At 42.4% G+C, this 24,331-nt stretch overlaps 1 protein-coding gene across 1 annotated transcript; it reads left to right on the top strand.

Moving 5' to 3' along the window:
- Positions 1 to 407: 407 nt before the first annotated feature.
- Positions 408 to 19,034, top strand: NUS1 (NUS1 dehydrodolichyl diphosphate synthase subunit). Its single transcript, XM_054279851.1, has 5 exons — positions 408 to 789; positions 9,245 to 9,367; positions 11,500 to 11,652; positions 15,719 to 15,818; positions 16,519 to 19,034. The coding sequence occupies exons 1-5, from the start codon at positions 408 to 410 to the stop codon at positions 16,607 to 16,609; spliced, it is 849 nt and encodes a 282-aa protein (XP_054135826.1). The 3' UTR covers positions 16,610 to 19,034.
- The last annotated feature ends 5,297 nt before the right edge of the window (positions 19,035 to 24,331 follow it).

Here is a 24,331-nt window from a genome sequence, read left to right as displayed (position 1 = left end):
CTGCGCCGGCCCCGCCCTGGCCCCGCCCCGACGCCTTTTCCCTCCCGGCCCCGCAGGGCCATGGCCAGCAGCGGCCGCCAGGGAGCGCGGCCCCGCCCCTCCCGCGAGGCGGGCCCGCCCCGAGCCGTTCCCAGCCCCGCCTCCCGCCCTCGCCCAACCCACCCTGTCTCTCGCGGCCACGTCATTCGCGCTCCGCGGGCGGAAGCGACGTCATCCCGCCCGGCGGCCAACGGGCGGCTCGCGTGTGGCGGGTTGAGAGGTGAAAGATCAGGCGGGGCGGCGGGAAGATGGCGGCGCTGGCGGTTGCCGGGCGGGGGACGCGGGCTCCGTGAGGGGATGGCGCGGCGGGCGTGGCGCAGCGGCTGAGGCACCCCCGCGGGCCCCACGCGCTCCTGTCGGTCGGTCCCATGAGCGGGGCGGGCGGCCTGGCGTGGCGCGCGCTGCACGCGCTGCTGCGCGCCTTCCTCTGCCTGCAGCGCGCGCTGCTCGCGTGCCTGCGCGGCCGCGCGGCCGCCGCCGCCGCCACCTCCTGCGCGCTCCTGGCGCCCGCCGCCCGCGCGCTCGGGTTCCGCGAGGCGCGCGCGGCCTGGCGGCGGCGGGGCCCCGCGCGCGGCGGGGCGGCGCGCGGGCGGCAGCGGTGGCGCGCGGACGGGCGCGCCCTGCGGAAGCTGCCGGTGCACGTGGGGCTGGTGGTGACCGAGGAGGAGCCGAGCTACGCGGACATGGCCAGCCTGGTCGTGTGGTGCATGGCCGTGGGCATCTCCTACGTCAGCGTCTACGACCATAACGGTGAGCGGCCGCCGCCCGCGGTGCCCCAGGGCCCAGCCCCGGGCCGTGCCGGGGACCGGAGCGCAGAGCCAGGGGGCCGCGCTCTTCTGGGGTCTGCCCAAGTCCGGCCCCGCCTCTCTGCTGGCAGCTCCTTTCCCATCCGCTGGAGCTGCTTGGCCGCTGCAGAGCTTCTGTCCCCGGGGAGCCTGGGCAATGGCCCGGTTGTCCTTCTGGCCCAGCTCCCGTGTCGGGATGACCCGGCCCTGCCTGCTTTCTGGAGCCTTGTCCACAGCCTCGGGCTCACGCGAATGCTGACATGTGAAAGTGTAAGGCAGGACTGTTAGTAGGGAAGAGCTTCAGGCTACCTGCTCTTATGAGTGCTGTTTATTGAGTTGGGGCTGAACCTGCAGAAGTGAATGAATGAAAGTAGCCTTCTATTTTCAAGTACTCCTGTGTGAAGAGACAGGGTGGACAAGTAGTTAAATGTAAGCATGTATGTCCTGTGTGCTGTCTGTATTGTGAAGTTAAATTACGTGGTCTGCCTTTGGTCCTGCTTGGCATTTGAGTTAACTCTGAGCCAGTGCTTCTGTGAGCTCTGAAGATTTTTCACATCTGCTGTGTGATTTTATTTATTACTGAGTCCCAGGTGTAAAACTATTGAACTCTGGCTTTTGCAGGTATGTTGATTCCATGTCACTGACTATCATAAAGATAAGATCAGAGTTTGGATTTCACATACTGTGAGGAAGTTGTGGAACAAATCTGACTTCCTCATACTTGTCCTTTCCTAGTGGGGAGCTAAAACCAGCCATATTCAGGATACTCTTAGTTGAAGCTTTCTGTCCAGCTGATCATTGAGAGATGATCTGTAACCTGTGCTGGACAAGCTGTCCACTCAGAAGGGATAACAATACATGGACTGTGTCCTTTTTGTGTCCTGCAGAGGAAAAGAACTTCATCCTGAAGATCCCTGTGCTTGTGCTGTCAGGGGTGAGACTGTAGGAGAGCAGGGTTTGACTTGTTTTGAGCCACTCCCAATGGCTGTTTAGAGGTGAAATGCAGTTTCGGTGAGCTCTGTAGATTTCTGCCAGGTTAGAGGTACAGTTATCTTCTAGTGTTCCCTCAGGAAATGCCCAGTAGTGCAGCCTATGTAAGTAGGGGAACTCTTTTGTTATTAAGTGTGCAAAAGCATCTAAGGTATGCAGGCCTTTCCTTGAGCACAGGCATTTGTGATTTTAAATTTTTTTCTGCTTCATTTTAAACCATCACCATTTATAATTTTGTTTCATGGTTGATCCTTCCTATGTGATAAAAGACTTGGAAGACTTGACTTTCACTAAATTACTCTTAAGATCATTATGAGAAACTGGGCTTAATACCAGTCACTTAGCAGTTTAAAGTGGCCATCTGTGCAGGGCAGTTGTGGAACTTGGTTATGTTGTATTTCAGAGGCAGAATGCTCCCTCATTTGGAAGTCAAAGGATGATATAAAATATTTGCATAACATCTCAAGCACACAGAGAACAGCACCTTCTGAAAAGTCATTTATGTGTTGACAGTTTTTACTCCCAACTTGGAAAGCATTCAACCAGGTGAAATGCTGCAAACAGTACCAAGGAGGAGACTTTCCCTCATAGCTTGAAGACAGACATTTTTATTGTACAGGATCTTTAACTTCAAATTTAAATAAGCTATAGGCAGTATTGCCTAATATGTTTATGTATGTGCTTAGTTCCTTTTTTGATTCCAGCACTGTGCTCCACAAATTAAATGTATGAGAGCTGAACTGAGGAGCAGATCAAGCTGAGAATCATGTTTCTTGGTCGTGTTGGCTTTCATCTTGCCTACTCTGCAACAGTGAGGAGGGAGAAGGCACCAGCCAATGCTTAGGTAGTCACTGCTGCTGAGCTCCTGTCTCACAGTGAGGAGCCAGAGCTGTAGCAGTGTCTGAAACATTTTCTGAAAACCTGCTACTGCTTCTCCAGCATATGTTGAAATTCAGTCAGATCTAAGATTGACTGTTAGAAGACTAAATATGATGACCAGAAACGACAGTTTTGTCCTCTGAAGAGCTGACATAACCTTGCAGAAGAATTGTTATTGCTGGCAGTTCAGAAAAACAAAAATCTTGGGTTATTTGCTGCTGTGTCTGTGTATTGTTTCATTCAATCTAAAGTTACATATGTTAATTGTTTGCTTTTGTTCTGTGTTCTGATGTTATTTTTTGTTTTGGTGTTGGGAATTTTTTCTTTAGTTTGGTTGGTTTTGTTGTTCTACATTATGTGATGAGTGTGGATTTTAATTTTTCATTCTAAAGTTGCATGTTAAAGAGGTTTTCCTGTCCCCACTGGCCGAGATCTGAAAATGTAGCTATTATCTCATGATTTCAGTATCAAAGCATATTTTTAGTAGCTTGTTCTTCTGTTGATCCTCTGATACTGGAATGTGCTGGTTTAATTGCTAACTTACTTTCCAGTTTGCTGGAGCAAAATCAAAGAAGGCAAAGCAACGAAAAAGTTTTAGATCTGTGGCTTTTGCCAAACTTCCAGGGTTGATGAGAATAGCCTGCCATTGCACATCATGCTCCACACAGGTGTTCAGTGGATTGTCCAGGATAGCAGCTGCAGCTGCTTTGTGCACAGCTGGGCTTTTCAGCCTGACTTCAGCTTCAGAGAGCGAGCAAGTAGTCATTCATACAGCTCTAGTGTAGCTTACTGCTGGTACTAGCACATATGCTGCCTTCCTTGTGGTGCTAAGCTCCTTAGGGCGCCTTGATTGAGCATACAGCATTTCCAGATAGATTTGTCATTAAGTGGGATGTTGCAGCTGTTGCTGAATCTGGTGCTCAGTGGTGGTGGAGCCTGGAACCCTCAGCACTAACACTGATAACAGTGAAGGTGAATGAAGTCAGGTACAGCTTGCTCTCATCAGTGACCCTTAATTACAGTGTGCACTTGTTTCCATCCATTCAGATGGTGAGCGGCGCTTTTGGACTGCTGAGCTGCTTCTGGGGGTTTGTGTTCATACAAGTGTACCAACTATTGATTTGTCAAAGTCCCCCCTGTGCTGGCTGTGGTGGAGAAGGAAAACTAATTATGGGTGCTCTGGATCAGTGTTAGCTGTGGTGAGGTACACCTTAATTTGTTTCTTTTCCTTCACTGCATATCTGTAGTACTGAGATTCTTTTGATTGCCACAGGAAATCTTGTTTACCAGCTTGGTGTTCCATGGTTGCCTTCTCTGCAGGAAATAGTGTGTCAGTTTCCTGCAGAAGGATTAAATTCAAAATATGTCCTTAACTGCCTCTTCTATAGGAGGAAAGGGAAGCATGAAGTTCCTTACAGAAGTGCTACATAAGCTGTTTATTTGTTTATAGTAATGAATTTCTGTATTTTTTGCAAAATTGGTAAACAGAAGGTTGTTCATGTATTCTTCATGTCAATAAGTAGCTGCATTCCAGCTCACCAGCTGCACCAGTAACTGTAAAGGCAACTTTGCTGGGGTTGTGCAGGGCTCAGAACTGAGACTGTCTCTGTTTCCTCAGCATGTTTGGAGGCCCAGGGTGGTCTGGCTTTACTGGCCCTGGTGTGTGGAAGCCCTTTCTCTCAACTTTCATTGTTGTGCAACATGACAAAGCCATAATAACCTTAATGCTACTGTGCACACCTGAGTTAAATAATGCAAACTAAAGTTTCAGGCTTTTGATCAGGAATTTTTCTTTTGAATTCTGTATTGCCAGTTATTTCTTGGTAGAAATCCAGCCATTCTTTGGAGACCTTATCTGAGGAAATACTGCAGCTTTGTTGCAGTCAGAAGGCATTGATAATGCTTTCAGGTAATAGTACTTAAAATACCTTCTGGGGAGCAGAAGCCTTTTACTAGTGCTGTGTACTTTAGCTTTCTTTTGGTAGTTGTTTTGTCTTTTGGGAGAGCTTCATTGAGTGTTACTTCTGTGAAGCTTTCCTGCTCTAGTTTAAGACAAGTCCAGAGTGCTTTTTGGGAGCTTTCTGAGTCTTGGCATTTGGGTACTTTGGACTCCTAGATAGATGCTTCATGCTGAAGGTTTCTTCAAGCCCATAGTGTGACTGTATTGAGAATTTGGAGTTATTCATCATAGCTTTCTAGTGAACTGCTTTGCTTCTGAGCACTTTTCACTTAAAAACTCTTTGAAAGGATAGAGTATGGAAAAGAAATAATTTAATTAGCCCCAAAGTAGGCTTCTAGTCTCTTCTAGATTACTTGGTAGTTTAGCTAATTTGATCAATCCATAAAATCTTCTGGTTGTGCAGTGTGTTTATTTCACTGGGCAAGATAAATTTGTTGTGGTTTTATGTCACTGGAACACTTGTGAGATACCAATATCTTGTGGCACCTGCTGTGGGCCTTCACCCACGTGAAATTTCACGTTTCACAATTTCATTTTGGTGTTGAGTTGAGAGGAGTTCTCAGACCACTTTATTAAAAGGGATAACACTAATCTGTAGAAGGTGATCTCCTTAAAGGAATGGGAAATATAAAAGAGGTATCTTTTCTCCTAATTGCTGATGAGCCCCTGTTCTCTTAGTGCAGATTGACCCTCCAAGAAGAAATCTGAGAGGAATGGTCACCTATGAAGTTCTTAGTTCTAAGTCAAATTCTTTGATTGGTTAGTGCTGTCTGAAGTGGCCTTAATGTGGTTGAAAGTTAAGTGACTTCAGTTACATTCAAACTTGGATTGCCTTTTTTCCTAGACTCTTGGAATGAAGGAGGTATTTGTAGCTTTCCATATCCTGTGAGGTCCTGTATAATGGCCATGCTTTCCTCCCTTATCAACCAGCATGATTCAACAGGATGCAGGCAAAAGTTGTTCATGTATTAAAATGGTTTCTTGCATGTGCATTCTTTGAAGTGGTTTATTATTTGATGTTCTCAAAATGTTAATACCTGATAACAATTACAACTTTTGATTACTCTTTCCTTGTCAGCACTGGAAAGAAGCTGAGAAAGCAAATAACTGAAATGTTGTGGAGATATGTTCTTAACTAGACTCCACTTTGGTAAGGTATTCCCTTGCAAGGAAGAGCTAACTGTTATTCTGTGTTTTACCAGATTCTGCTGCTTTAAAAAGCAGAAAAATTAAAAATGGTGAACTTTGAGATGCCATTAACAGGTGGTGGCTGTGGTAGTCTAGTCAGACAAACAAATGGTTGACATCACCTGGTGTTTCTCTGTGTCAGTTGTTCACTTCCAGTTCAAGATTCTTGTCACTTCTACACTTGATGAATTAATTACAAACTTCATTTGTCAATATCTAACCCTAAAATACTGCAACACCATGGTTGCAAGCAAAAGGGCATGGCTTGTAGTTTCTGTAAATCTGAGCAAAAGGTGTGTGCCCTGGAAAAGATCTGTGTAATGGAGGACTACTGCAGGAAGCTAAAGCACTTCTGGTTTGCCTCAGCTCTAATAGCAGCAAACGACAGACAGCATGCTTGCAGCTTCTGTTGTAAAAACAAGTAGTATCCCTGAAAACAGCTCACAGGTTCTCAGTAGTTAAAGGAAACAAACCAGGACAGAGTTTAATACTCTTTTTCATTGGGAATTTTAGTGCTTAAATACATGTAGTTCTTAGAACACTTCATTTGCAGGAACATACACATTTGCCCCAGCTTACAGAGGTTCCAGAGTTCTGACCAAACAAATGTTTCTGCTTTTCAAAACCAGAAAATCATCTGATGAAAAATAATAGTGACTACTTCATGTTTGTGTTCCGTATTAGAAACATGAGTAGTGCTGCATTTTTTTTCATTTAACAGCAAACAGCTGTTGTATTGCCAAAATTTAGTAGGCCTTTGTCAAACTAATTTTTTATACTGTTAAAATTATATTATGGACTAGTTTTAATTTTGTGAACAAAGTTGGAGGGTAGCAGTAAATCAAGAGTTAACTTTCACTGCCTAGAAACACATAATTCTGTTACTGAGTTGGCCTACTCATGCACTTGTTTGCTATATTTGTCATGTTTAAATTAAGCAACAGCATCTCCCAGAACTAACTTGGGTGCATTTACAAAATTTTTTTAAAATGAGCCTTGTAGATAAATGGGGTTTTGAGATACTGTAGGAGAAAGGAGAATATAGCTGAGTTATGACCATGTAAAATTCTTGAAGTTGAATATGGATTTGGCCTGTGAATATTGCATTTGGCAGGACTGTGTTTGCAGTGATGTGCATTCATGAGTCTCTAGTGCACTGACTGAGAGACAAACATTGAAGGAGTATTCCCAAATGCCGTTGGTTTTTAATTAAGATCTGACTTAGTCTGCATTTTTGCTATCTTCTGTTGTGCTTCAGGATCTTCTCTTCAGGAAAACTGTGTGTGTGTCAAGGTTGATGGATCAGTGGGAATTTAGGTGTGGAGGCCTTTCCAAGGAAGGCATGCTGCAGCTACATGGTATAACTACAGTAGCTTCCTGTTTGTTAAACTGCTGTTCCAGTCCCCAGGTTTGAACAACTGAGGGGGTGGGTCAGATAAACAGGCAGAATAGAAGGGTGGTACTCAGATAGATCTTAAGAACACATTTATTTAGCAAGTCTTCTGTGTCTGTTGTGTGTGTTAAGGACCTTCACTTTGGAGCTGGACCAGTTCAGTATATGATATCCAAGCAAACACCTTGGTCAGTTCTTCTACTTGTCCTCAGTGTCTTAATTTACTTTAGAGCTGGAGTGTGGAGTCTTAAACTAGTTCTTCCAGTCTTTGGCAGGAATAGGCAAAAACCTTCCATGAGGAAGGATTTGGTATCATTAGTATTGGGTGAGAAAGGAGAAGAAGAGCAGCAGTTTATTTCCCAGATTGGGAGCCTTTCCTAATTATGTCACATGTTTGTCTGGATATTGAACACAGTTTTATTTCTCATATGTAAAAGTGTGTGGAAGTCCAGTGACTCCTAAAGGCGAGGCACATGCAGCCTTGTCCAGATCTTCCTTGAAGAGGGTACAGGATTGGCAATTGCAGGGGCTGCACTGCTGCTGACCTTGGGAGTGAGGAAGACAATTTGTGTTAACCTCAGTATGAAACAGACCAAGCCAAGCAGAGGTGTATCAAACAGGTGTATTTAAAGCAGCATTCTCAGTTTCTGTTAGGTATAAGTATATGCTAGAAAGCAGGAGCACAGGAAGCCACAATTTAACTTCAGTTTAAACTTAGCAGAAGCATTCTAACACACCTTCTTCTGTAGAGGTTTGTGCCTTACCACAACTTGCTTTTTTGTAAACATGTGAAATTAATTATAAGCATCACTAATACTTCTATAATGAAACAGGGCTTTTTTTACAAGAGCTATCCAGGATGAGAGGAAAAAGTAGATATTTTGCCACCTAGTAAAACCTCTAATGAACCCTGTAGAAAAGTTTTAATTCATTAGACCTAAAGGCTAGCATATTAAATAAATGCATTGAATCACTTCATATTGCAAACTAACTCCTAGTGTATTATGGTCTTGATTCTGATGGTACACATTGGTTTGACCAATGTGGGAACTCTTGTAGCAGTTCCAGATTCTATAGTCAGGTTGTGGTGTTGAATCCTGAGCCTAGTCAAAATTTTATGTCTTACATTCTTGTGCACTGTCTACATTGTAAGATTAGTGTGTGGACATTTTTAGACTGGTCAGTGGAAATGTTTGACATGAGGCTTCTGAATGAAGTACAGTAAAAACCTCTGAATACCCTGTGAAAAAAGCATTATCCAATTCCTGAGTGAATATGCCTAGCCATGCTTTTGGATTGTAAATATTTAAACTGTAACATTTCGTTTTTGCTGTGGCATTTAATTAGAAGTAGAGTTATGTTTCTCAAAAGCTAGAATTTATTTTAATACAAGAACCCAAGTATGTCTGAAGCAGGCTTTTGTGATTTCCTGCATTTGAAATGTCTGCCTTAAATATGTAAGTATAAAAAGGCCTTGGGGACTGCATGAACTCCTTGAAACATACAGCTTGTGAAATTCTCTTATTAGGAAATCCATGCTGTTGGATGGCTTAAGAGTGGATACTTACTGAGACCCGAAATGTTGATTTAGTGGTGACTTGCTTTGTTAGCCTGCAGCCTTAGGCATGTAGCAATAAGTGGCAGTAGACTTAAGCAGCGTGGGCTTTAAAGAAATTTGGTGTTAATCTGACTTGGTGTTCTTTGCTGATGATTGCTTTCTCTATTTCTAGCATACCAAGGACAAGGAAATAAGTCTTAAGCTACCCCCGATGCAGTTGCAACTTGCTGCTTATTCAGGCTGGGTGAAAGAAGAACAAAAGCACACGAGTTGTCTTTCCAAGGTCACTCACATTAGTCACATGCAGTAGCATTTGCTTTGAGTTCTTACCCACACTTGTGAACTCCAGTCTGAAACCAGTTCTGACTAATTTTTTCTTCTTGCCTAGTGTCAGATTTATTTTGTAACACCCTTTATAGGAGTTGGCTGATATGCAACTTTTTTTTTTAAAGGTATTTTCAAGAGGAATAATTCAAGATTGATGGATGAAATTTTAAAACAGCAGCAAGAACTCTTGGGACTAGATTGCTCCAAGTACTCTGTGGAATTTGCAAATCACGACAAAACTGGTCAAGGTAAGATCAACTACAGGAGGGGCTTGGTGTGCCCCTAAATAGCTGTATATCAATCATAAATCTGCTTTTACTTAAACACATGTACAGTGGCCTTTTTCTTCATGTGTGTGCTTCCATTTTTCCAAACATACACCTCAAAGTGGGGAGGTGAAAGGGAAAGAGCAAGAGTGCTGGTTGTCACGGCAAGGTATAATGCCATCAGGAAGGTAAAAGGCACAAGTTAAAAAAATAAATTTGGTAATAATAGCTTTTGCCCATACTTAGATGTGGGAAGCAGGGGTAGGTTTCAAGGCTGATGTTCCTTACACAGCACTATCTGCTATAAGAACTCATTTCCTCATCTGCTGCCTAAGACAAATGCTAGAAGTCTGTTCAAATATAATAAATCACAGGCACGTACTTGAATCAGACCTTTGACTTAAAGAGATGGGCTGATACAGCTCTTCTAACTACAACTCATAATACTAAAGTAGGTCTTGTAAAAAAATACCTCAACAACCCTGATGTTTTAAGATCATCATAGTTCAAAGAGTTATGAAAAGTTTGCACAAATTGTGGTACATTTAGCTGCATTGAAAATCCTGCTTGCAGGTTTTGCCTACCCTATGAGAGCTGACCAAATACTCAAATCCTTTGTGCCAGTTTTCCAGTACAAATTGTAATATTGTAACATGAGCTTGTCTTATGAACCACTTAGCCTAAGATGCTAGCACTTATGTGGAAGAACTCAGGTTTCATGCTGTTTTTTTTTTCTTCCTGAGAAGGTTGAAATAACCAGCAGAAGATGGGGTAGACAGGCTATTAATATCTTCAACTCCAGCATACTTAGCTACACTTACCTAAGTTGGGATATTTATGTTCACACCCAACAAACTACTGAAAGACTTCTCAGACTTGCTGATGGGAAGAGTGCTTTTAAATCTCAGGAACCCTTTGTGCTGGAAACTGTGAAAAGCAGAGGTGTTTTCTGTTCTCTTTTTAAATTCTTCATTCTTTTTTAGAAGACTTCACAGTCAGATCAGATGCTTCGTGTTTTCAACTGAACAAACTGACATCTATGCAGTTTATTATTATCTACAGTTTTTCCCTTCTGCATAACAAAATTGCATGTATTGCAATTTAGGGATACTGTTAAATATTTTTTAATGTAGGACATTTGATGCAAATTTGCAAATCAAGCAATATTAAGGAACAATCATTTTCCTTGTGATGGCTTTGGATAGATGAACTGAGGAGTTTTAATTGTTCTTATGAATCTTGACTGTGCTGTGTGGTCCTTTGCAGTCAGGTTCTGCAATTTTAAGAAATGTGTTTTTAAGTATCTAGTAATAGCTATCCGAAGTTTGGTATCAGCTTAAAAAGTTGACACTTTGATATTTAACCCACTTAGCTTCAAGCCAGTATAGTGCACCATCTCTGGCCTTGAGCTTCCTTGGCAAGTTTACCTCTCAGGTACCTTACAGTACTGACAGTGATGGGAGTCATGCAGTATGGGAAGACTCTTGCCTGTCAGTTGTTAGGGTTAAGATAATTACTGTTGGGAAATGTCCTCTAAGTCACAGACATCATTGCAGATGAATAGATGAATTCTGAACTATTATCTTGTTCCAAGCTTCAGTGTAGCCATCTTTGATCCTTACCATAACTCTTGCATCAAGATGCTGTGATCAGAGCCCCCAAGCTTAATACTTATGTCACATGAATGTACACAGTAGCTGTTAAAAACACCTTCCTTTTCTAGGGTAGAAATTAGTTTGCTGTTGTGGTTTTTTTGTTGTTGTTTTTTATTTCCCTAAACCCCTTAAGTTACTATCCAGGCACCTTTCTTCTCAGTGCTTTGCCTGACAGTGTAAGAACCAGTCAAAATTTCCTGGAAAACTACGTCTGAAGACTGAATTAAGCCCCTTTGCACAAGACTTCTCAAAGTAGTTGTCTTAAGCTTGTGTTTTAGTAATACAGCAAATACAGAAAACTCTTACCCACTTGTCTAAGAGACAGATGAGGTGGATCTGTGACTAGTTGTAATTCAGGAATTAAACTACAAGTTATTTTCAGCTGTATCTGTGACTATCTAAAGTACATGCAAAACAATTATATTTCTGTTGCTTTTAAACTATGTTTTGTACTTTCAGTTTTAAATTGCCAATCTACATTGAAGGTGCTGTCTCCGGAAGATGGAAAAGCAGACATAGTCAAAGCTGCTCAGAACTTCTGTCAGTTGGTAGCACAGCAGCAAAGAACACATTCAGACCTGGATGTGAATATGTTAGACAACTTATTAAGTAGTAAGTATAATATGGAGGGGGAAGAGTACTCAATTCATAACAATTTGATTACTAGTGGGTTCATTGCTTGGAATGTACGCATCCTGATGCTTAGTCTATCAGAGTAAGTTATGATTATTGCATTTAGGCTTCTGTTAAAAATTTCTTTCTTGTTTATTGCCTTTTGAGCTGTTTTTTTTAAGCAGAAAAATTCTTTAGCAGAAATATTAAGCTAAATTGCAGTTTTGGCTTTTCAGAGTTTACAGCATCTGTGGTATGTTCTGCAATGAGTTTGCTGAAAAAAGTACTTTTGGGATAACCTAAAACTAGACTATCCTAATTTAGGTTAACTTCCTGCGAGTTACAAGCTGCAGATATGGATGGGCAGAGTCTTTTCCAGATCTGGTTACAGCAATTAAAGCTGTTCTTGCTGCCTGAGTACTATCCTGAATGCAAATGATAGACTACTTGCTGTTCTCTTGCTGCTCTATAACCCACACTAGCTTAGTTGTCTTCATTACTAATTCGTGCAGATTACTGACTGCACTGTGATGTGTGGCTACATGCAATAGCTATGAACAGGGCAGGACTGCCCTAATAGCACACCTGGGAGAAGAAGCTTAGAATTAGCATCCACTTTTCCAGTGGTACTGTGGAGCTATAATGAGTTGCTCAGCTTGCCTAGGTGATCCGTGCATGTTAATTGCAGCTGCAGTTGGCTCATCAGGTTTCAGATTGCACACTTGAACTTGGGGGCCTTTGGGCATGTTGTTGTAGTGTGGTTCCCATTAATGGGACTTCAGAGAGTGATTTCTTCTTTTTCATGTTGGGTGATCAGCTGAATTGTTCTGCAGATGGACTTCCATGGCAGTGTGGAAGTTTGGAATTCACACTGAATTCCATCCCTGTTGTCAGCATCCTCCTATAATGGAACTATTAAATGTATTTAATAAGGCACCTGAAGAAGAACTTAGCACATCTCTTCTGTTATACCCCAAAGGCAATTAAAGGACATTAACAATCACTCCTTCAGAACAGTTACTAACTTAATGGAGAACCAGTGACAGTTGTTACCTGTTGTATGTATTTTGGTCAGTGATGCTTAACTGGAGCTTTTCCAACTTGTTGATCTTCTGTCTGGATATGTTTAAAAGTATTAGGTCTAATCTTAAAATTAGTGGATTTATTTTTCAAGCATTGCATGCTAGCTGAGCACTGAAAGAGAAATCTAATCTGTCAAAACTATGAACTTTGAAACACGCTGCTTCATGTATGTGTCTAATAATTAAGGATAATATCTGTACCTGGTCCTTATTAATTTGTTTACTTAATGTTTGGGACATTGTTGGAGGTAAAGTATTTCATTACTTAGCAGCAGCTTTTTAAATTTTGTTTTACTTGTAGGCAAATTTAGTTTGTGTGCATTTTTAATGGAACAGTATTAAAAATATGTATCTGTGCATTACTGATTTGAGAGCATGTTCTGGAAAGCAATACTTGAATAGTTATGTTCTTAGAGTTTGTATTAATGGTGTCTTCTGTAAATCTTTGGGGTTTTACATTTTGGTTTAAATACCTGTTAATGTAGTTTTTAAACTTTTTGTTCATGTTTAGGGTGCAGTTATTGAAGCCTAGTCCTAAAATGGTATGATTCTAGCTTGTCATGTGGCTTTTCTTGTTCTTAATTGAGTCATGCACTTAATTCTTACAGCTTGAGTTTTCTGCAGTGTAAAAGTACTTTCTTCTGAGCAATGCCTCAGCTAACCAGCTTGTGTTCAGAAAAGTAGGTGCCAGCTGCATTTTAATATTGTCTCTGCTTGCTGTCTGCCTTCCAGCAAAGAACATGACTATCAATTGAGGCTACTCAAGTTGCCCTGTAAGATCTCTGTGGGGAAGGGTAGAGTTATCAACTCCATAATTCCTTCATGTTCCCCTTGCAGAGCTCCTGACCTAGAAGGGATGTTGCCAGATTGGCATCCTTTGAGTGTCCAAGTCTTTTGGCCTCTTTTGTTGTTTAAAGTTTGTTCCCAAATCCTTGTATCTTGTGTGTGCTAAACTTGACTGCTGTAACACTGTCAGCTCTGAGGGAGCTTCCACTTGTAAATTATCTGTAGCACTGCTGTGTTTAGGTAAAGAAATGGATGCAGACTGGAAAGCACAGTACTGTGTGTTTTAGTAGGCTGTTGTGATAGTAATACTACAGCGTGCATTTTCATTTTCCTTCAGAGAGGAACCAGAAGGAAATGTTAGCATTAACTAGGCTCTCTGAAGGTCTTTTCCTGTTTGAAAAGCCAGGTTGAAGATCTTCAGTGTTGAAGATCCTGCTGCTGTACCAGCTGAGTACTCAGCTACTGAATCAGCTGATGAGTAAAGCTTTCCACTTCCTCCACAGTCCCCACTTCTAAGTATTCACTGCTTCTCTGCAAAGCTCTTTGATACTAACGTGCTGGCTTCTGAACAGCAAAGTGGCTTTTGCTTTGCAATTTTTCTTAACTTTGAGATGAGATTTGGACTGTGGCACAAGACACCCCTATCTAAAGGCTTCATCCTTTCTTAGAAATGCACGTGCTTAGGCAAAATAGCTTCTTTACCTCTGGTAAAAGGTGTCATCACTATTGTGGTGATTCAGTGGGGAGGGAGGGTGTGAACTTTTTGAAAAATCTCCAGCTTCAGTTTCAAAACCTGGGTGGAGCAAAATCTGGCCTTAGTTTCCTTTTCTGTTACCCCCGAAGTTAAGTTCCTCTACAAATAATCTGAAAACTGTAAAAGGCTCTTGACTGCTTTTGTGTAGTGGGTTTTTTCCTCATTTAAGCAAATGAGGAAATAATTGAGAAATAACATAAGAAGTTTGGAGCAAGTAGGCTGTATTAAAGTTTATCTGCAAAAGGTGGTCATTACCCAGTATAAGCACTTTTGCACTTCACCTGCAGAATTGGTGAGTAGTGGAAGAGGTGACCACAAATTACCTGCAATAATCGTGACTAATTGCAGCATTATAGCAAAATAGGGTTCTGACTGCTGGAATGCTTTTCAGATGAGCTAGGTAGGTGCAGGAGGAGCAGTTTAGCTTCTTGGGTCCCCTTGGGGTGCTCTACTCTTCCACAAGTTGCTCTAATCAACTTGCTAGAATTAGCAGGGAAAGCTGGACTCAGACTGCTCATTGTAAGCCTATTTCCTGTCTGTCAATTATAGCCTGGAGCAGCTTAGGCACTGCAGAAGTACATGGAAGGGAGACAGAGGCAGTGGTGTTTGGTCACTAATTGCCTTCAGCCTCAGAAGATGAGCAGGATGCTCTCATGAGGGAAATGACTGGCTGGGGTTTTAAGGTATGGGTAGTAAGAGTGTGGGCACTTAGTGGAATTCATCAATATTATATTGCTCTGCCCTAGAATGGGTCGGGTTGTCCACATAGTAACAGAAAAAGACACACTGCCCTGTTCTTCCTCACTCATTTAACCAGAAGGATGCCAGCTGCAGCAATATCTTTGAAATTTTATAGTAAGTTGGTTTTAAAATTTCTGTCTGGTCTCATACTGAGAAAGAGACAAGTCATCTAACAAGTTGGGTTTTTTTTCCTTGATGGTCTGTAGTACCAAGGTGTTCTTCAGTGAAATTTCCTTAAGCTTTTTTTGGTGTCCTTTTACTCTACTCGATTGCAGCTCCACATAGTTAAGTAAGGACTATAGTAAGTAGAGTCAGGGTACAGCATGTTCTGTGCTGCTAAAATCGAGTTTGTCAAGACAAAACTAGAACAAATCAGATGAAACATCAATGTTAGGGTTTGCTGTTACTCAAAACAATGTAACTGTTCCTGTACTTTCCATAGAAAGTCTTTGAAAACTACCTGACATAAAAAGAGCAGTCCAGCTGGGCCTGCAGTGGCTGCCTAAGCTTTTGCTCAGTTGGTCATTCAGGTGTTGCAAGACCAGTCTGTCCTCTTGGGCTTTTAATTGTTAACTTGTCCTTGGGACCTTCATTTAAGAAAAAAAGAAATACATTTAGTGAAAAAAACAGATGCCTTAGGGTTTAAAACTAAAACAAATCCTATGATGAATTTAATAAAACTTAGTGTAACTTGTTATTACAGGTACACATGGATTTCCTGATCCTGATTTAGTCTTGAAGTTTGGTCCTGTGGACAGCACATTAGGATTCCTTCCATGGCACATCAGACTGACAGAAATCATGTGAGTTGCTTATAAATGTTGGAAAACACACTGGAATGAAAAATACCTAGCTAAGCAAGTCTTTGTCATAACTTATGGAACTGGCCAAAAGAGGCGATTCAGCTAAACAAGTGTCCTGAGAGTGATTTGAGGATATTTAAAAATTATTAACTAAAACCTGTCAAACATTCATTGTTGTTTTTTTAGCCCTGACTAGCAACAGCAGGCTTCATGCCTCAGGAACAGCTTCTGTCACCACCTAGTGTGTGCTCCAGTCCCATTTGACAGCGTTCCTTATACATCAGTGTTGATTTTCTGTGGCTTATAGGTTCCTAAAAGGGAAACTAAGGATACAAAGGAAATGGAATAATAGAAGATGATTGCACCAATGGATTGCTTTTCAATTTTAACAGTAACTGAACTGACTAGATTTGCTGAACTTCTTAAATCCAAGCACATTTATAGTGCACTGAAATGTCTGGGCATGCTGTGCTGCTCCAGCTTTTCACTGGCTTGAAGAACCCTGTGTACTCTGATGGGAGGCTTTGGATTAGAGGGTAACTGGTTTAGTTGTTAGAGTTGAGTGACAATAACCATGTTGAGAACAACTTCACAAGGTTACTCAGACAGTAGCTTGCTTTTAGTGATATTCCTGAGTGGATGTATGAATCGTGTGGTGTTTATAAAAGCTTATTTTAATGTTTGTAACTTGCTTTCTCAGTTCTTTGCCTTCCCACCTAAACATCAGCTATGAAGAGTTTTTCTCCGCCCTCCATCACTATGCAGCCTGTGAGCAACGGTGGGGAAAGTGACTTCGGGCTGAGTGCATGGAGTCAAGCTTTCTGTGGGAAGGAACTGATGTCTGTTTACAAGCACCTGCTACCCATAAGTCTGGTTCATAGTCCTTTCTTAATTTATCAAAAAAATTCAATAAAGTGTCTTACCTTTCTAGAGAGTCTGTGTGAATGCGTGAGAATCTGTGGGGAGGGGAGTTCACAGATTTCCTGTTTGCAAAAAACAGTTACTAAAAGCAAAGCTGAATTGCTCTCACTTTGGCATTCAAGTGTCAAAATGAACGTGCAAGAACTAAGTGTTGTGAAATCTACAGGACAATGTAAATAGGAGTCCATGCCCTGAAGATCCTTAAAGCTTACAAAGAACTTCCATCTTTGTTTCTTAATTCTTCATGGTCTGGCATTTCAGAGCTAACGGTTTATCTTCAGATATATTTACTATGTAATATGTGAATTCTAGAGAAGTTGGTTTTGTTAACTGAAAATAGAAACTGCAGCTTGGCTGGGATGACTAAGCCAGCTGTAGGTGTTAAGTTCTAGAAATACTGAGAAGATTCCATAAAAAGGGATGGATGCTTCTATGGTAAGTGGATTAGGCAGTCTGTGTTGCAGTATCCAGCTTTTCTTTTTTTCTTAATGGTGGGATGAAAGTATTTCTACCACCCTGAGTGAATGCAACATCTCAGCATGAGGTCAGTTTTCCATTGGGAATAAGCATAAACAGTACTATGTATTGTTTGTATACCTGTTCTCCCCATGACATGCTCACTCAAAGTAACAAGCAGGAAAAGGCTCTGGCATCATTTGCTGAAAGATTTGAAAAAGGTCTGAGTCAACTTCCATGGCTAAATGTGATTTGCTGCTTGTACTTGTGTGCCCAGCAAGGGAGTCTGCTTAAGCCTTTTTTTAATTTTTATTTGTTCTGAACTGAGCATTAGAAGTTTGAATGGAACAAAACGGACAAAGAAGGAAGATTAAGTGAAGCTGCCCTACAGTATTTCAGATTTCAGCACTGACATAACTAAGTAGAGATATTGGCTAAATGGTCTTCATCCTGGAATAGACTGTTGGAGTTACATTCTTGTTTTGGAAGTAGTTTAAAATTACAAGTTTATGGCTACACTTGGACAAAGCAATATCTTTAGATCTGTGTTACTGAAGTCAAACATTGATACTGCAGCCTTCTGCCCTGCAGGCTGCAGAACTCTTGAATGCTTCATTCTGGAAGTGTTTCCCGTTTCCCCCTGCTTCCCTCCACTCTTCAAACTGAGCCTGGCTTTATCTCCTTTGGGATAGCCATGTCACTAGAAGGGAAAACAACTGTTTTTAAAAGGGAATTGCCAGATTTTAAATGAATGTCTGCCTCTGTGAAATGGTGTCTTTTAACTCGTTGCTTGATGTAATGTTATAAAGCAGATTGCATAAATTCTCAGCTGCGGTTTTTTGTCACCATAAGGTTAGATTGCAGTTACAGAAAGACCTGTGGTCACTTTATCTCAGAAAAGAGCAAGGGATATTCAATAAACTAACTAAGGTTTTTGACATAAAATAGCTTTCCATAGGAGCTGGAATATTTTGAGTACACTTTGTCAACTGGTCTCTTGTGTGTGCCAGGTCCTGTGTTGCAGAGAAGGTGAACAGTTGTGCAATGTTTCCTGGGCCCTGTCATTACGTGGGTAAATTTTCTCACTGAGTGTTAAGTTCAGCTTTTTTGTGGGGAGTGGGTAGCCTGTTGAAGGGTATCTGGAGTATTGACATTCATCTGTAATATGAATTTTGTTTCATTAAAATGCAAGGTTGTGTTTACGTTCCAATATGTGTTACTGTGTCACTGAAGCAGTTCTGGTGCTGGCAGTAATGGGAAAAGCTTAGTTTAGCCCTCAAAAATAATGTATTTTTTATATTTGTATCAACCTGCCAAAGAATACTTCTCATACCTGAGTTCCCTCAGTCTTCAAACTTCTGCATATCTCAGCTAAAAAGATTTGTTTAATATTGGAGACAGATTTCAAGGCCTAGAATTTGTCTACAGAGGGTTGCTTAATAAAACTAAAATGATTAGTTCAGCTGCATTTGATTCAACTTAAATCTCTTCTGATGGCCAGTTTAATTGTGAATTAAGTGTTCCTCCTGGAATTAATGTAGTTGAACTAATCCATGTTATGACTTAGTTGGGATAATTTTACTGTCCCTGTGTGGGCAATCTTCAGTGAGGTGTGCCAAAAGCACTGTGCATATCCACGACTCGATCTCTGAATGTACGTCCTTGCCCGTAGCGCCTCTGCCCAGCTTGTTCTGTGTGAAGGTCTGTGCTGTGACATGTTGGGTACCTGTACATAATGTGTAAAGTGAGTTTTTATGATTAGGGAATCGATTTATTGAACTTTATTATTGAAAGCTGAATCTGTAAAACAAATCAATAAAAGACTATAATCTTTCTACAGGCTATGGTGATACATGAATACTTTTGGAAGTTCAGCTGGGGTGCTGTAGCCCCATTCATGTTACTACTACACTCTGGGGAAGTAGAGAACTTCAAATGTTGTATTCTAGTAATAGTGTAAGAACTGGGCAAATTTTCATCTACCACTTCCAACTTCTTAGATGCTTTTATGAAAGCTTTCATAGTAAAGCATTTACTGTAAAAATATTTCTTTGATAGTCCTGGGAACCTGCTAAACTTGTTTCTGGCTACTAAAAAGCTTGCTTCCTCCCCCTGCTGCTGAGTCAGTCCTGCCAGCCCTGTTGTGGAGCAGGGTGAAGTGAGGGTGTGGTGTGGAAGAAGCCTCTGCAATCTGAGTGATTTCCATGCTCAGTAATAAAGGGGAAGCTTGTGTAAAGGTGAGTTTTGAAAATGCACTGGGAATCAAGCTGACCTTGAGGCAGCCTTCAACAAAGGCCAGCAGTCTCCCAGGCTGTGTTAGGAACTGTGTTGCTGGCACATGAGGGGTGATGATCTTTTCTGCAGATCTGGTGAGACATCTGGAGTGCTGCATTCAGAGCTAGGCTTCCTTGGTACAAGAGAGACTCAGATTTAACGAACCTAGGCCACCACAAGGCTGTGATGATAGGAGATGGAGCATCTGTTGGTCAAGGAGAGGTTGAGTTGGAACTGCTCAACTTGGAGGATGCTGAGGAGGGACCTTACCAACACACATGCACGATGGAAGGGGGAGTAAACCCAGCCAGGCTCTTCCTGGTGCTGCTTAGTGGCAGGCTGAGAGGCAATGGGCATAAATTGAAATATAGGAGAATGTTGAAACATCAGAAAAACCTTTTCCTATGAGGGTGCTCAGGCAGTGGAGCAGGTTGACCCTAGAGGCTGTGGAGTCTCCTTCAAAACCAGTATGTGTGCATGGGGATGAGCATTGGACTAGATCACTGCCGGAGATGTCTTCCAATCTCAGCTGGAGCTGGCTGTACAGCAGTGGTGCTGCTGGGCTCTCTTACCTCAGCTGGTTTTTAACAGTCAGCAGTAGAGGCTTGCTGTAGCTAATCTGGCATTTCAATAGCAAAGAATATTAGAACTTTCTGTATGGTGGAAAATTCTTCAATTGCACCAGTGTGAGAGCTCCCCTTCACAGTAACTCCTTCTCATTAACAAATTATTCACATTTCTGTATATTTCCTCTTTTCCCCTCTTTCATTGTGCCTGGTAGTTGATCTGGTAAGGGAGCTAGATGAGATTCTGAAATAGTTGCTTTAGAGCAGGGAATTTGGGGACATGGAAAATAATCTAGCTGTTACAGAAAATAGGCCTACAAAGCAGTTCTTGAAATTATAGTGCTTTTTAGGGCTTCTTGTATGAACATGCACCAAGCAACTGCACAGCATAGCATGCTGCACTGAGCTAAAGATGGGTGAGTAGAAGGTAAAGGTCATTCTTTATAGAAGAGAGTATGCTCTTACACATTTGCACATCTGTAAGTGCTTCCTAAAGTACTTCACAAAAATAACAAGAAAATGGAACCTGCTGGTTTGATTTCCTGTGTATTTCATGAATTCAGCTTTTATGTGAAATCATAACTGCCCTGAATAGTCCCATATGTTTAAGACAATGACATCTTTGTCTTTACTGTTGAAATAATGTTTCACTATTATTCATGCTTATTCAGTGCTTGTGAGAGACAGGTATATAAAGTCAGAGGGTAGGTGCAGACAGTGTTGGTCCTTGCTGATCCCAAGGTAGCAGCTGCCTTGCAGGTAGGCTTAGTCCCGCATGGCTGGCCTGTGCTGCCCAGGCAGTGCTTGTGCAGGAGGAGCTCTGGGGGCACGGGGCAGATGCTCTGCTCCATGCTGCCTTCCATGCTGCCATCCTCCCTGAGGGCACAGCCCCCCTCAGTCACTGCTCCTTGGAAAGATCTTTAAAGATGTTCTCCTTGCTGCTCCCAAGCACTTAATGCAATGACAGCAGCTTCAGCTCCGGGGTGAGGAAGGTACTGGAGAACAAGGCGGCGCTGTCGCCCATCCTTTGCAGAACCTTCTGGCCAGTGTTGCTGTTACTATTTGTCCATTTTTCAGCACACCATGGGTGCATGTAAACAACTCCTAGCTGTCTTCTGTGAGCTAAGCTACTTTGATAAGCTTGAAATGTTCAAGCAAATGAATCAAAGGCCATGCTTTAAAGCCCACAACTTTTTTTCCCCTTAGATCTGCCAAATTAAAAGGGAGAGAGAGTTGCAAGCCCTTCTTCTGCTGTATGTTTGTCTGTGTTAAATGATGTGAGACCTCCTTGAATTCCATTGAATCACTCCTGAGAGCTGTAGGATTATTCCCTAATTGCATCCTAAACAACTTTTTTAGATGATAAATAATATCATGTATTATACAGAAGCACGCCTCAACCTAAACTTTGAAGTGCTTCACAAATTAATGTTTAATGAAACTGTTCGCCTGGAGGTTTTTGCTATACTGTGTAACTGGCTGAATACACACAAGCCAGGGCTCTTTCATCTCCCTGACAAGCCTTACTGCTTTAATATAGCGTATTTTCTCCAACTGTGTGCAGTCAGTCAGTTCTCAGTTTTCTACACATCTCCCTGGCTTAAAGAATACAACCTTGTCCCCCCAAAAAGCCCACACATAGCAGGAGACCCTAATGGATGGATCATATAGAAAACACACTGTTGGGGAAATGTTTAGTGGAACAAAATATGGCTCATAAATGGTTTTGTAATACAGTTAATGGTGGTGAACTATGCTATGTTATTGTAAAGTGTGCACAGGTGGCCCAGAGGGCCAGTGGCTCCCTGGCTTGTATCAAAAATAGTCTGACCAGCAGGACCAGGGGAATCGTTGTCACCCTGCACTCAGCACCTCAGATCTTGTGTCCAGTTCTGGGCCCCTCACGACAAGAAGGACATTGAGGTGCTGGAGTGAGACAGAGAAGGGAAACAGAGCTGCTGAAGGGTCTGGAGCACAAGTCCTGTGAGGAGCAGCTAATGGAGCTGGGGGGTTTAGCCTGGAGAAAAGCAGGCTCCAGGAGCACCTTATTGCTCCCTTCCTGAAAGGGGATTGTAGCTAGGTGTTGGTCTCTCCTCTCAGGTAATTGGGATAGGACAGATATAGCCTCAAGAAGATACAGCCTCAAGCTGTGCCAGTGGAGATTCAGACTGGTCATCAGACGAAATTTCCTCACAGAAATGGTGGTTAAGCATTGGAATGGGCTGCCCAGAGAGCTGATGGAGTCACCATCCCTGGAAGTGTTCAAGAAATGATGGAATGTTGCTCTTAATGCTGTGGTCTAGTTGACAAGGTGGTGATCAGTCAAAGGTTGAACTTGATCTCAGAGGTCATTTCCAACCTCGGTGATTCTGTGAACATTAGAAGCCCAGTAGCTACAAACTGAAACAAGACATTTGTCATACAACTTGGCTGCAGGTGTTTATTGTGATTTTAATGGAAAATTTCTCTCTGAGTCAGCTATCAAAGTTAAAAGCTTCCCATTATGCTTTATATTCTATAATTCTGCAAAAGTTGCCACTTTGTTGGTAGGGTGCCTAGTATGTCTTTGCAAGCACAAACATGTCTGAAAATGGAATTTCTAAGGGGCTCTGTCTCTAAATGTGTCAGTGCAAGGATGTTTTTGTTAGATTGATATAATGAGTCATTCTGCAATTCGCAATATTTTAAGTTGACATCCAAATAAAATCTCTTTTTAGAGTGACGGAGGAGTCACACAGTTGGAATTGGAACCCTAGGAGAAGATACTGGCATTATGAAAATAACAATGTCTTGCAGAATTAAGTGCTGTGCTGGTCCTGATTCTTGCTAGTACAGTGATACTGAAAGAAAACAGAGTAAGATGGTGATGAGAATTACAGAATAGCAGGAAAATTTTGCTCAGGAGAAAGGTGGCTGGAGATCACCTAGTCCAATTTGGATTTTGGTTTTTCATGGTCCTTTTCCAGCACTTCATCCCTGCTAAGCCTCTTGCAGAGCTGGGCTGCTGTAATTCAGTACCCTGAACTGGCAGCTTTAAGGTGTGAAGGAAAACTTGGGAAGGTTTCAGAAATGAGTCCAAGTGTTTTGCCTTAGACACTGTCAGATTACACACTTCAGGGTTGCAGAGGAAAACGTCAAGGTCTGGGAAGCTGCCCTGGAGAAGGCCCTGGTAGTCTCATTCCAACAGAAGAAGCTCCTGGTCCTCTCTATCTCTTAGAGCAGAAGCTTGGATTTTCACACTCAACTTGCAAATTTTATGGGTGGCTTATATATTTTAAAGTACTTTTAACTGATCAAAACATCTGTAATCTCTTCTTTCATGCAGCAACTAAGAGCCCTTGCAGCCTGTCTCAGAAGCTCCCTGGCAAACCCTGTGTCAACTCTGGGGTGGGCTTAGCTCACTGCCATCCCATTGCTTCAACACCAGGGATGGTGGCACCAGACTTGCAGGACTGGCAGTGTCCAGCCATGGCAAGACCATTTCCAAGCCCTTGGCTGCATTACTGAAGCCCTGCTCAGTCTGAGCAGCCCCTCTGTGCGAGCATATTCAGGAGGCATAAAACAGCATGTCTGATGATGATCACTACCTTGCAGTTATCTCCGTGTAGCTGCTTCTGACCACATTTTATTTAGCTGGCTGCCTACAACAATCTCTGCTCTGCAAGCCTGCAGTCTCCTCCAGCTCAGAGCAGTTCCTCTGAATGTTGTGCTGTCCCAGTGCTCTGACTTGCTTGTGCCAGGAGGGACCTGGGCAGAGCCTGCCTGTTACACCTCAGGGGAAGGCAGAGGTGAGGGCAGCGCCTGCCAGAGCACCAGCAAGGAGCCCTTCATGGCATTGCCTTGTGGCCCAGCCACAGCTCCCTTCCACAAAGCCACCTGTCACCTTTTCCCTACCTTTGCAAAACCCTGCCTTTCCTGTGGGCAGAAAGCCTCTGCTGGTCCCATGTGGAGGGATAGAATGTAAGAGAATAGTGCAGAAGGTTTTCTCACACCTGAGGAGCTGCAGCTGTACCAATCACCAAAGAGTAGGAACAGGCCTGCCCTTAATGGGCCACAGCTGTGTCCAGTAAGAAGATGAGTGCTATAAAAGAGTGGGTCAGCTGGGTGAGGAGAGAGCTGGAGTTTGTTGGCTGTGCTGTGAAGGAGTCAGTGCTGTGAGGAGATGTCCATGAGAACTCACCAAGAAGGTATGGAACTTTTGCAATAAGATGACAACTGTCCCATATGTCCCTTCTGCTCTCACATGACTCAAACCTCCTTGACAAGACATCTTGTTGAAGACCAGCCTCTTTCCTT

Source organism: Melozone crissalis, unplaced genomic scaffold (genome assembly GCF_028551555.1).
Source record: "Melozone crissalis strain CALT ecotype California unplaced genomic scaffold, PUWL_Pcris_2 ptg000027l_1, whole genome shotgun sequence".
NCBI classification, from domain to species: domain Eukaryota; kingdom Metazoa; phylum Chordata; class Aves; order Passeriformes; family Passerellidae; genus Melozone; species Melozone crissalis.
Note: the sequence above shows the minus strand (reverse complement) of the source record. Positions and strands in the feature narration are given on the sequence as shown.